A 13,043-nucleotide genomic window follows, 5' to 3' on the forward strand; every position below is an offset into this window, starting at 1 on the left:
CTTCTTCAGCTTTCCCAAACTCTGATGCCTGTCTTCTAAGCAAACCTACCATGTTCTCCTTGGGCTCCCCTCCCTGTGTACAGAAAGTGCCAATAGGCAGAAAATTGAAACAATCATAGGACTTACCTCATTTGTTTCCCTTCTCTGCCTGCTGTTCAGTGTCTGAATTCTTTCATATTTTTTGTGTCTCAATTGTTTCATATATTTTGTCCAGTTTTCTAACTGCAAGTCCAATGAAAGGCTTATCTTGGCCAGAAGTGTAAGTCAATTCAAATTTTATATACGTATATACTGTGGAATGATCATCCTAATTAAGACCCTAAAAAAGTCTCTTTTGCTCGTTTCCAGTCAGTATCACCCCTCAGAGATAAATTGCTCATTTAATTTTATTTCAATTATTGAGCACTTATTATTGGCCAAACAGTGTTGTACAGGGAGAACAATATAGACAACTTCCCTGATTCATTAAATTTTCAGCCACACAAATAAAAGCAAAATTATGACAATGATAGGTATTTCACTAAGAGGTTAAAGGTGCTATGAAAACATTTAATAGGAGGAATTTTTCTTATCTGGGTAGTCAAAGAGATCTTTCTTGAGGAAGCAACATGAGCTAAGATCTAAACAATGAATATGAATTAATTAGGGGGAAAGTCAGTGAGGGGAGTGTGGGTAACACTCTAGGAGTAGGTCCAACAAGCATCACCTGTGAGGATCATGAAAATGGGCAGAATGGCTGGACATAGCAGACTGAGCATTGGCTTTGAGATGTGTGATGAAGTTAGAGGGGCCAGCAGAGCACAGGCTCTGTGGGTTGGATTAAAGATCAGTGCCCACTCTGGGAAATAGGAGGCTGTTGGAACATTTAAACTACGTAAGTGATACGTTGATAAGGGGAATGAGGAAGAAGGAGGCGCAAGAATGAGTCCTAGGTTGGAATAACTAGGTGAGTGGTGGTGCCGTGGATGGAGATGTTGAAAGGAAGTTTCGGTTGTAACTTTGGTTGGGAGATGGTGCTTGGGAAAGAGTCTCAGTCCCATTTGGGTCACATTGAGCTCAAGGTTCATTTGCGACATCAGAAGGTGATATCAAGTAGGTGGTTAAATACACGAAGTTCAGAAGAAAGGTCTGGGCTGGAGCTTGAAAGTAATGAATGATTTGCATCTCTTAGTAATGAAACCGTGGGCGTGATGAGGTCAACTGGAGAGAAAGGAGAGATTGAAGTGAAGAGGGCAACACAGCCAAGTACAGATGCTGGCGGGCTCGCCAACACGTGAGGACTGGGAGGAGAAGAGGAACCAGCAGAGGAGACAAGGAGGAGGAGCAGAGAGATAGGATAAATCTAGGAGAACGCGGTGTCCCAGAGCCAAGGGGAGGGAATGCTTAAGGGCTGAGTGTGGTCTCCAGTGTCAGAGGCTCCTGAGAAGTCAGGTGAGATGAGAACTTAGATATGTTCATGGGCTGGTCCTGGTTCTGTGGACCCAGAAGCCAGGCTAGAGTGGGCCAGGGGGTGAGTGGAAGGTGAGTCCATGAATACACAGCTCTTTCAGATTTGGGCCATGATGGGGAGGATGGAGATAGAGCAATAGCTAGAAGGGAATGTGTTGGTGGTGGTGGTGGTTTGTCTTAATGGACAAGACTTGAACGTATTTCTAAATAAATAAAAACAAACTTATGAGTACCAAAGGGGAAAGGGGGGGATAAATCAAGAGTTTGGGATTAACATATACACACTACCATACATAAAATAGATAACCAGCAAGGACCTACTGTATAGCACAGGAACTATACTCAATATCTTGTAATAACCTGTAAGGGAAAAGAATAGAAAAATATGTATGTATAACTGAATCACTTTGCTGTACACCTGAAACTAACTCAAGTTTAGTTGTAAATTAACTATACTTCAATAAAGGATAATTAATTAATTATTTTAAAAAGACAGTGGCAAGAATCCAGTTGAGTAGTGTTTAAACACAGAAGAGAGCGGTATAAGGGTCCTGCGATGGAGATAAAGGAAGGTTTCTAGAGTTTGGGGAGGGAGGTGGACCTTAGAAGTAATGGGGGAGGGGAGGAGTGCTGGGGAAAGCAGGGGTATGTCTGATGGGGGAGGGGAGGCAGTTCCTTTTCTGAGGGTCTCTCTTTAATGGGAGGTAGGAGGCAAGGTTGTCTGGTGTGTGTATGTGTGTGCACGCATGCGTGGGTACATGCGTTTGTGGCAGGGTGAGGAGTCCATCTCAAGGAAAAGGAAAAGGTTGAGAGATTCCCCAAAGTCCGTGCGCGAGTGGGTTGATAAGAGCTCTGTTGCCAGGCAGATAGAGGTGGCTGGTTGGGAATTCACAGTGGACCAGCCTGCCTTGCTGAGCCTCCTTCCCCGCAGCACTGGCAGAGAAAGAGCAGAGAGGTGGCTCATTCCAGGTTTGGGGACTCACCAAAAGTGAGTGTCACAGACACAGCGGCCCCGGGGAGCATAGGGTTTGGGAATGAAATGAAGCTCTTTGACAGCCAAGCTAGATAAGGAGGCAAACGAAGACAGGAGAGGGTGTGTGGACTAAGAGAAATGGGACCAGCTTTCCAGGAAACAGGACCAGCTGTGTGCTCCAGGATAAAGCTGGGGCGGCAGGTAAGTTGGGGTACAATGGAGAAGGACCTTGAATGCCAGGAGTTGGGCATCCCTCCCCAGGTTGGTGGGGAGCCATGGAGGGATCTGAGCAGGTAGGTGACCCCCGAGATTTGCATCTGGGGGAAGCTCAGGCTGTCTGCAGTGTGGTTAGTGACCGGGGCTGGAAGACTGTGAGGGACTGAGGGGGTGTGAGCCGGTGGAGGGTGAGGTGAAGGCAGTGGGGTCTGGGAAGGAGGACCCCAGATGGGGCGAGCATAGAGAGGACGGAGTGTCCCTGTCACCCCCCGGCAGGACGCACACATACCTCCAGGCCACAGTCGTCACCACAGAGAGAGGCGCGAGGGTCTTCGTGGGGCTGGGAGAGAGAAGGAGTGGCCTCGGGTGGACAGGAGTTTGGGAGGAGAGAGGCCAAGCGGGGAAGGAGGTTGGATTTTTTGTTTTTTTGGCTGCACTGTGAGGCATGTGGGATCTTAGTTCCCTGACCAGAGATCGAACCCACGCCCCCTGCAGTGGAAGTGCCAAGTCTTAACCACTGGACCTACAGGGAAGTCCCAGGAGGTTGGATTTTAAGAGCCGACAGAATGAGCTTTTTTCCTGGAGCTTTTCCCCCAAGAGCATAAGGACCTGCCTCTTGAGGCCTGTGGACGTGGACCCCAGGCTGTCAAGTAAGGAGCCCTTTGAGGCCTCCTCCCTGAGGCCCGGAGAGAAGCAGCAACTTGCCTAAGGTCACGTGGAGGCCAGCGCCATTGACGGGGCCGGGACTCCTACCAGCCAACACCCCTGAGAGGCTACTAGTTCAGAGGGTGCCCCCTGCTCAGCCCAGATCCCCACTCAGCAGGATTGGGGGCATGGAGTCCGAAGTCCTCCAGCAAGGCCATGTCTGCTGATGGGGATGTGGGCTCCCAGGGAGGCACAGGGTGTTAACGGGTGCCCCGCCCCACCAAGAGCTCTCCAGGATGGGACTCTGGCCCCTGGTAGGATGGCCCGGTGCTCCCTGGTGCCTCATCCCTGAACCTGGCAGCAACTCCCTTCCCTCTGGGCCCGGCTGACACTCTCGGCCTACAACCTCTCCCCCTCTCACAGTCGCAAAGATCCAGAAACAAGCCCGTCTCTCCAGCCCACTCCCAAGTGAAGAACGCAAAAGCACCAAAGCCATGAAGGAGAAGCGGCTTTGATCTATGCCCACCGGGCCCAGGGTGGGGATGGCTTAGGGGCTCAGCTTGGAACGTGTGGATAAAGATTCCAGTAGGTGGGCGGGTCTATGTGAGCCCAGCTTAGAGAGAAAACTCAACTCTAGTCAAACAGACACAAAGCTACAAAACAAAAAATTGGTGAATCAAATAAATGGAAATGGTGAGAAATTTGCAGTTTCCTAAAGGAATTACTCATTCAGCAAAAAGATTCCTCGTATACTTTCCTCTAATTTTAGTCATATTTGGTACGATAAAGTGTTATCCAATTTACATAAATTTAGTTTCAACAAAGAGGCTGTTGGGAACGTGGCTATCACATTAGGACTGGCCTGACATAGGCAAGCGCCCTGTTGCTCTCCATCCTCTGAACAACTCTACAGGGTACAGGTAATTATCCCCATGTCACAGAGCGGAGAAAGAAAACTGAAGTCCAGAGAGGTTAAAAACTTGCCCATCGTGAACGTTAGAGTTGATACAAGCCCAACACTGACTTACTCCAAAACTGCTGGAGTTTCCAACTGCTGTCGGGTCACTTAGTCTAAAACCCTCCTGGTGCCAGTCTTGTTGGATGAGGCCTGTGGAGGGAGTAGGAATTTTAGTATTCTTATAGGGCAGGTGTGCTAGTGACAAAATCTCTGTTTTTGTTTATTATTGGAAAATGTCCTGGTTTCTCCTTAACTTTTGAAGGGTAGTTTTGCCAAATGTAGAATTCCCCTGGTTGACAGGGTTTTTTTTTTTTGGTGCTTTGAAGATGCATTCGAACTACATTCTGGCCTCCCTGGTTTCTGATGAGAAATCAGCCGTGAATCTTACTGAGGATATCTTGTACATGATGAATCACTTTTCTCTTGCTGTTTTCAAGATTCTTTCTTTAGCCTTTGCTTTTGACAGTTTGATTATGATGTGTGATTATGATGTGTTTGATTATGATGTGTCTAGGTTGTGGATCAGATACTGTTGAGATTTTTGAATGCTGTACATGAATGTTTTTCATCAAATTTCAGAAGTTTTTGGACATTATTTCTTCCCATAATCTTTCTCCCTTTTTTCTCTCTTCTCTTTTTGGGATCCCCTTATGTCTATATTGGTATGCGTTACAAACTGTCACAGGTCACTGAGGCTCTATTCATTTGTCTTCATTCTTTTTTCTCTCTGTTCCTCTGACTATGCAATCTCAATTGCTCTATCTTCTGGTTCACCAGTTTTGGGGTTTTTTTTTTCCCTTCTGCCTGGTCTAATCTGCCATTGAGCTTCTCTAGAGAATTTTTTAAAATATTTATTTATTTATTTATTTGGCTGCACTGGGTCTTAGTTGCGGCACGTGGGATCTTTAGCTGCAGCATGCAGGACCTAGTTCCCTGACCAGGGATTGAACCCAGGTCCCCTGCATTGGGAACGCGGAGTCTTAGCCACTGGACCACCAGGTAAGTCCTCTAGAGAATTTTTTATTTCAGTTACTGTGCTTTTCAACTCCAGGATTTCTATTTGTTTCTTTTCAAAAATAATTTCTATCTTATTATTCATGCTCTTTATTGGGTGAGACATCATTCTCATACTTTCCTTTAGTTATTTAAACATGGTTTCTTTTAGTTGTTTGAACATGTTTAAAATAGCTGATTTAAAGTCTTTGTCTGAACTGCCTCAGGAAAACTTCTATTGATTGTCTTTTTTTTTTTTTTTGGCTGCGTTGGGTCTTCACTGCTGCACACGGGCTTTCTCTAGTTGCAGCGAGCAGGGGCTACTCTTCATTGCAGTGCACGGGCTTCTCATTGCAGTGGCTTCTCTTATTGTGGAGCACGGGCTCTAAGCATGCAGACTCCATAGTTGTGGCTCACCGGCTCAGTAGTTGTGGCTCGTGGGCTCCAGAGTGCAGGCTCGGTAGCTGTGGTGCACGGGCTTAGTTGCTCCACAGCATGTGGGATCTTCCCGGACCAGGGCTGGAACCCGTGTCCCCTGAATTGGCAGGCGGATTCTTAACCACTGTGCCACCAGGGAAGCCCTGATTGCCTTTTTAAGTTGACTTTATTTTTTAAGAGCAGTTTTAGTTTCACAGAAACATTGAGGGAAAGTGCAGATTTCCCATCTACCCCCCAACATGCAGAGCCCCCTCCATTACAAACATCCCCCACCAGAGAAGTCTGTTTGTTACAGTTGATGAACCTACACATCATAATCACCCAAAGTCCGTAGTTTATTTTCACTCTTAGAGTTTTACATTCTACAGATTTGAACAAATGTATAATAATATGTATCCATTATCATGGTATCATACAGAGTGTTTTCACTGCCCTAAAAACCTCTGTGCTCTGCCTCCCACCACTGATCTTTTTACTGTCTCCAAAGTTTTGGCTTTTCCAGAATATCATACTGTTGGAATCATACTGTATGTAGCCTTTTCAGATTGGCTTCTTTCACTTAGTAATATGCATTTAAGGTTCCTATTTGTCTTTTCATGGCTTGAAATCTCATTTATTTTTATCTTTGAATAATATTCCATTGCCTGCTTGTACCATAGTTTTTTCATCCATTCACCTACTAAAGGACAACTTTGTTGTTTCCAAGTTTTGGCAATTATGAATAAATGCTATAAAAATACATGTGCAGGTTTTTGTGTGGACATAACTTTTTATTTCTTTGAATAAATATCAAAGAACATGGTTGTGGGATCATATGGCAAGAGTATATTTGTTTTTGAAAGAATCCACCAAACTGTCTCCCCAAGTGGCTGTACCATTTTACATTTCTACCAGCAATGTATTAGAATTCATAGCTCCACATCCTAGCTAGCATTTGGAGTGGTCAGCGTTCCAGATTTTGGCCATTTGAATAGGTGTGTAATGGTATCTCACTGTTGTTTTAATTTGCATTTCCATGATGACATATGATGTGAAGCATCTTTTCATATGTTTATTTGCCATCTGTATATCTTCTCTGATGCAGTATCTGTCAGGTCTTTGGCCCATTTTTTTAATCCAGTTGTTTGTTTTCCTATTGTTAAGTTTTAGGAGTTCTTTGTATATTTTGGATAACAGTACTTTATCAGATGTGTCTTTTGCAAATATTTTCTCCCAGTCTGGCTTGTCTTCTCATTCACTTGTCATTGTGTTTCACAGAGCAGAAGCTTTTAATTTTAATGAAGTTCAGCTTATCAATTATTTCTTTCATGTATAATGCTTTTGGTGTTGTATCTAAAAAGTTATTGCCGTACCCGAGATCATCTAGGTTTTCTTCTATATTATCGTCTAGGTGTTTTATAGTTTCGTATTTTAAATTTGGGTCTGTGATTCTTTTCAAGTTAATTTTTGTGAAGGGTATAATGTCTGTGTCTATGTCTAGATTCTTTTTTTTTTTTTTTTTTTGCATATCGATCTCTGTTGTTCCAGCACCATTTGTCGAAAAGACTTTTTGCTCCATTGTATTACCTTTGCTCCTTTGTCAAAGATCAGTTGACTGTATTTATGTGGGTCAATTTGGGGGCTCCCTATTCTGTTCCATTGATCTATTTGTCTGTTCTTTTATCAATAACACACTGTCTTGATTACTGCAGCTTTATAGTAAGTATTGAAGTTGGCTAGTGTCAGTCCTCTCACTTTGTTCTAGGATTCCAGCCCTATTTTTTCCCTTCAGTGACTGCCAGGCTGCTATATCTCACTGCAAATTCAGGCCATTGTTTTTTCAGGCTACAAAAGAGCTGGGAAGTGGAGAATGGAACTAGGGCAAGTTAAAACACCACAAAGCTCACTGTTCTTACCAAGATTTCGTTGTTTTTCTTTAATAAATTGTTCCCTGATTTTCTGAAAGCATTTGGTTAATTTCCAGAGTTCTAAAAAAGTTAATTCTGACCATTGTTGGCAGTTTTCTCATTGTTTTTATGGAGGAAAGAGTTTTCAGAGGTCCTTACTTCACCATTCCTGCTGTCTTCACCTCACTAATTGTACTTTGACATAAAGACGTCTCTTCTCTCTTTGTGCTAGCCAAGTAGGAGAAGCCCTTTAACCCTGCATATACAAGTAAAAGCTTCCTGTTCCTGGTGAGCAAGAGGACCACTGTACGTGTTCCAATGATGCACCAAGTGGAACAATTTGCTTTTGGGGTGGATCCAGAGCTGAACTACTCTGTGCTGGAGATGGGTTACAGCAGAGACACTGTGGCCTTCTTTGTCCTCCCTGGTGAGGGCAAGATGAGGCAGCTGGAACACGCCTTGTCAGCCAGGACACTGAGGAAGTGGAGCCACTCACTCCAGAAGAGGTGGGTATGTATGCCAATTTGCTGTGGCCTGAGGCAGGTGATGGTGCACACCCAAGGATGAGGAAAAGGTCATGATAACAGCTGTTGAATAATCACTCCTGCAAATTGAGCACCAACTACATGCTGGACAGTGAGCTTGGGACTGCAGACATGTTCTCCCTTGAACTTCACGAATACCTGACAGATGAGAAGTGTTACCACCCCCCTTCACAGATAAGGAAATAGAGGCTCCAAAAGGAGAAGTGAATTGCCCCAGGTCATGTAGCTAATAGATCACTGCAAAAGTATTATGTCACGGTAGCTATTCTGTGCTAGCAGAGCTCACTGTATCAGCCGATTTGATATTGAATTCTGTAGAATTATTGCATAAACACACACACACAAAACATTGCTATTCACCTATGAGGATAATAATATTATCAAACTCACAGGTTGTTGAAAGGATAGAATAAGTTACTATTTTTAAAGCACTTAGAAGAATGTCTGAGGGATGGTAAGTGTTCAATAAATGTTAGTCAGTAGTAATATTCTTACTAGTTCTGTAGTTATTATGGAGAGTATCAAAAGGATGTTAATCATAAGATAAAAAGGCATGTCAAAGTCTTATGCACAGTCTCTTAGCAATATTTTCTTGGCATCATTAGCATCATTCCCAGGTGCTCATAGTCTAGGAGGAGAGAAAAGATAGTTTTAGGGATAACTGTAATTCAAGAAAGACAAAGGTAAATGGGTGGGCAGAGTTCTGAGGCACTTCTGAGCAAAGAGAGATCACAGCTGAAGCTGGGATTGCGGGAAGGCCTCAGTGAGGTGGCACATTTGAGCCACAGGTATGGAAAGGACATAGGGGCTTGGGAAGGGCATTTTGGTAAAGGAGACAGCACTCACAAAGGCAAAGTGGGGACCAAGGGACACTGTCGGATGTTTCAGAGTTTCCTTCTTTTCTCAGACTGCAACCAGGGATGGATAGAGAAAGGGGAAGCAGCACGGAGACTGGGGTGGGGGAGCATCTCTAAAGAGCAGCAGACAGAGCAGGAAGAAGGTGGAGATGGCCAAGCCAGTGCAGGAGACAGTAACAGGGACGAGAGAGCTGTCCATTGTGCTAGATGTCCCAAGAAGTCCCCCAGTGAGGAATTTAAGTGTTCATCCAACACTTTTGTGCTTTCACTTCTGTGACTGAGTACATGGCCTTGGGAAAAGCACTAAAACTAAGATTTACCATCTTTAAAATGGAGATAATGTTGATGAATGTGTCTGGGACAATGCCTGGCACATAATAAATGCTCAATAAACGTGAGCTATTCACTCTTGGTTCAGAAAAAAACCATCGCAGAGAAAGAAAAAATGTACCAAACTCTAGGCCTATGCTGTTCAATATAGGAGCCACCAGCCACATGTTATAATCTAAATTTAAATTACTTAAAATTAAGTAAAATTTTAAATTTACTTCTTGGCACTATCCACGTTTAAGTTGCTTAATCGGCACACGGGGCTGGCTAGTGACTACCATATTGAACAGCACAGGTGGAGAATATTTCTAACTTTGCAGAAAGTTCTACTGGACTTTGCTGCTCTCAGGGATTAGCAGGGTTTGTCTCGGGAAGGGTGGTGAGAGGCACACTCTGGGCCAGGGATGGCAGACACACTTCCATCGCTGCCCAGTGCCTCCCCTGGGCCTCTGCTATAGTCACCTTTGCTTGTCCCCCTTCTCAGCTCTGCCCCCTACTTCATTAGGGGGCCCATTTTTCATCTCGTATATCTCCAAAGCTGGACTTGCTCATCCAGGAGGCTTACTTCCAGAGCAAGCTGGGTTGGTGGTCTGGGATGTATTGATCCCTCTAGCAGCAACCAGTGCCTGGAGGAAGAGCGGAGTCTCCTGAAATGTCACCTAGAATGGTCACCATGGGCTCGTGATCACATCTTGTTCTTTCTTCTTTTCCACAGGTGCTTAGAGGTGTTCATTCCAAAATTTTCCATTTCCTCCTCCTATAACCTGGAAATATCCTCCCAAAGATGGGCATCTGGGATGCCCTTGACAAAAATGCTGATTTTTCTGGAATCACAAAGAAAGACTTCCTTCAAGTTTCCAAAGTGAGTTGGTTGATTAGCGTATTTGCATGAAGGCGTGAGTCGGAAGGGCCTGTAGAGACTGGCTTGCGGGGCACCCTCCTCTCGCTGATTAGCAGCCAGAGGCCCCAAGAGGCAAAGTGACTTCTCTGTAACAGGAGGGCTGGATCTCACGGCTGCCAGGCCTGTGGCTTTATGGCCGTCATACCACTGATACACAGGCATCTTTTATCCCTCTTCAAATAAATGTTCCTAAGGTCCAACTACAGTGCTCTGAGAATCAGACCTCTACTTTGCAGGCAGCTCTGCTGCCCCAAACCCACTGCAGATGAGTAGATGTCCCCTGGCGTTTGACCTCACCTCCCTAAAGCCTAGGTGCTCACACCAAGGTCATAATGTGGCTGCTCATAGGCCATGAGTACCCTGTAGATGTGTTGTGTTTGGTCTGCAGTCAAAAGAAAGGAAGAAGGAGAAGAAGAAAGGGAGGAAGAAAAAGAAAAAAAGAGAGGGAGGGAGGGAGGAAGGAAGGAAAGAAAAGAAGGAGGGAAGGAGGGAAGAAGGGAGGAAAGGGAGCTGACTTCTAAAATGTAACATACTGGACCTAAAAATTTAGATTCTGATTCTCTTTATTGAGCATTTACTATGTGCCAAGCCCAATTCCCACATGGCAACAGTGAGCCCAAACAGTCAGCCCAAGGGAGCCCTCCAGGTTCCCCATGTGCCCCCTGCTCTTACAAGACATCCCATCATCTCATGGGGATTACCTGCCCAACCCCTGTCCACATATGAGTTTCTGATCCCCAACCTAAAAATTCATTTTTATAATAGATTATAATGGTCAGAAGTGGTCCTGGGCCACAGAAGGGGATCTTTCGTCACTGGTGTTCAGGGAAAGAATGCAGAGAGGTCCCACTGGAATATGATGACCATAATGAACCTTTCCCATGAGATGCTTTTCTGCACATATGAAAAACAGTGACTAAAATTAAAATTTAAAAAAAGAAAAAGAAAAACAATGATTGTAATTGTCGGTAGTTCTCCAGCCCCCTGCAGTTTGGGAGTTCATTAATTACTTCCCTAGAAGACCAAGCAGCGATCCACCATTTAGTAATCCCTAACCTAGGTCTCCTGTGCAACAACTGTAGCAATTACAATTGCTAGCAAGTTCATGAGCACTTGTTTTGTAGGATCTTTAACTCACTGGATAAACTTGTGGGAGGCATGCAGTTATGATCACCCTTTTACAGAATTGAAAAGTGAAGCACACAGCACCCAAATAAGTAAGTTTTGCAACAGTAAGTGGCAGAACTGGGACTCATTTAACTCTGTGCTTAAGGGCCAACTGACCAGTAACCACAAGAGCTGTAGTTAGTTGAGCAAACCTAATGCCAGGTATCACCTTGGAGCCTCTCGGGGGGTGTCCCCCTTCCTAGGCAAAACACCAAAACTCAGTAAATAAAGGTGTCCGCATGCGAACTGCTGCTGTTTGTTTTCCCTTGGCAGGTGGCTCACGAGGCTGTGCTGGACGTCAGAGAGGAGGGGACCCAGGCTGCAGCAGCCACTGTCACCAAACTCAGAGTCCAGTCCATGGCCCTTCTTACTCCACCATCTGTTTCAATAGGTCCTTCATGCTGCTGATTATAAACAAAGCCACACAGATCATGCTCTTCCTTGGGAAATTTGGGAACCCCACTAAGTTCTAGGTGGAAAAAGCCCTGTCATCTGAAGACACACTGACATGCACAGAAAATGATCACCCACGCCGCCTGACGCCCCTGATGTGGAGGCGTGCCGCCTTCTGTTCTAAGGTTCCACCTGACCCTGGCAGAGCCGCATTCAACTCAGTCATCAAAGGCAGCAGAGATCCCAGGCACAAGCCAAAGCCCATCAACCTCCAGTTTCTTTTCCACAAATTCTCCCAGGTGACTAGCGTCATGGAACAATTCTGGGTTGGTGTATTTCCAGTCTTCGGAGCCCCTGGGAAGGGTGACATGTAGGTCGGTCACCTTTATTGCAGAATTACAATAATAAGTTCAATAAACCCAAAATGTGAATTCAGCCAGCAACAGTGTTCCCACACGCCTCCAGGGTCTTCACCTGAAGATGGTCCATCTCGCTAACTGGCAGTGGCTGGGTTGTTAATATGCGACATCTCAGGGGCTGCATGAACTCATTCATCCATTCATTCAACAAAAACTTATTGAGCACCTACTATGTGCTAGGAGTCAACCAGACAGACAAGTCCCTGGCCAATTGGGCCTACATGGGGGCAACAGACGGCCACCACCGCAACTGTAAAACCAAACCTATAAATAAACGTGACTGTTGCAGGTTACGATCAGTGCTGTGAAGGTATGGAATAGGATGGTTTGAAGGAAACGAGATGGCGAGGGGTGTTTCTGTGAGCACAAAGGCTGAGTCCGGGGCGAGCAGGTGCATTGGAGGGACAGCAGGATGCCCTTGTGGCTGGAATGGTAGAACCAAGGTCAGAGAGGTAATGAGAGGTCAGACCACATAGGGTGTTATTGGCTAGGGAAAGGAGTCTGGGTGTGTGGGGAGAGGGCATTAAACCAGGTGAGTTTCTCAAACCGGAAAATGAAGGGTTAAGGTATGGGCTGTGCAATGGTTTTCCATCATCAGGGCTGCTGCCTTCCTGGCTCTGACGCTGTCACACACGTACACACAGCCCTTGCGTTCGTCCTCCTCCCTGCTGGGTTGGTAGTGACGTTGGCCTGGCTGCCTTACTCTGATTCCTCAGGACCAGAGTTGCAGAGGGTGCAAGGGCCGCAGGTGTCAGGCAGAGACCGCTCCATCAACCTCCCTCCTCCCCCACCCCAAACCCCTCTGCAGACAGGCTTTTCTGGCTCCTTCTTTTTCAGATTCTGAGGGCACCAGTGTCCCACACCACCTCAGAT

The 13,043-nt window shown here is 45.4% G+C and overlaps 1 protein-coding gene across 1 annotated transcript; it reads left to right on the plus strand.

The window, feature by feature from the left end:
- Positions 1-2,638: 2,638 nt before the first annotated feature.
- Positions 2,639-13,016, plus strand: SERPINA9 (serpin family A member 9; the record flags this gene model as incomplete). The annotated part of the gene is given in 6 exon segments (XM_082388232.1): positions 2,639-2,683; positions 7,799-8,071; positions 10,016-10,058; positions 10,061-10,152; positions 11,632-11,722; positions 11,725-13,016. Coding segments are annotated over 6 exon segments (651 nt in total). The 3' UTR covers positions 11,832-13,016.
- Positions 13,017-13,043: the final 27 nt, after the last annotated feature.

Source organism: Balaenoptera borealis, assembly GCF_965194805.1.
Source record: "Balaenoptera borealis genome assembly, chromosome: 3".
Taxonomy (NCBI): domain Eukaryota; kingdom Metazoa; phylum Chordata; class Mammalia; order Artiodactyla; family Balaenopteridae; genus Balaenoptera; species Balaenoptera borealis.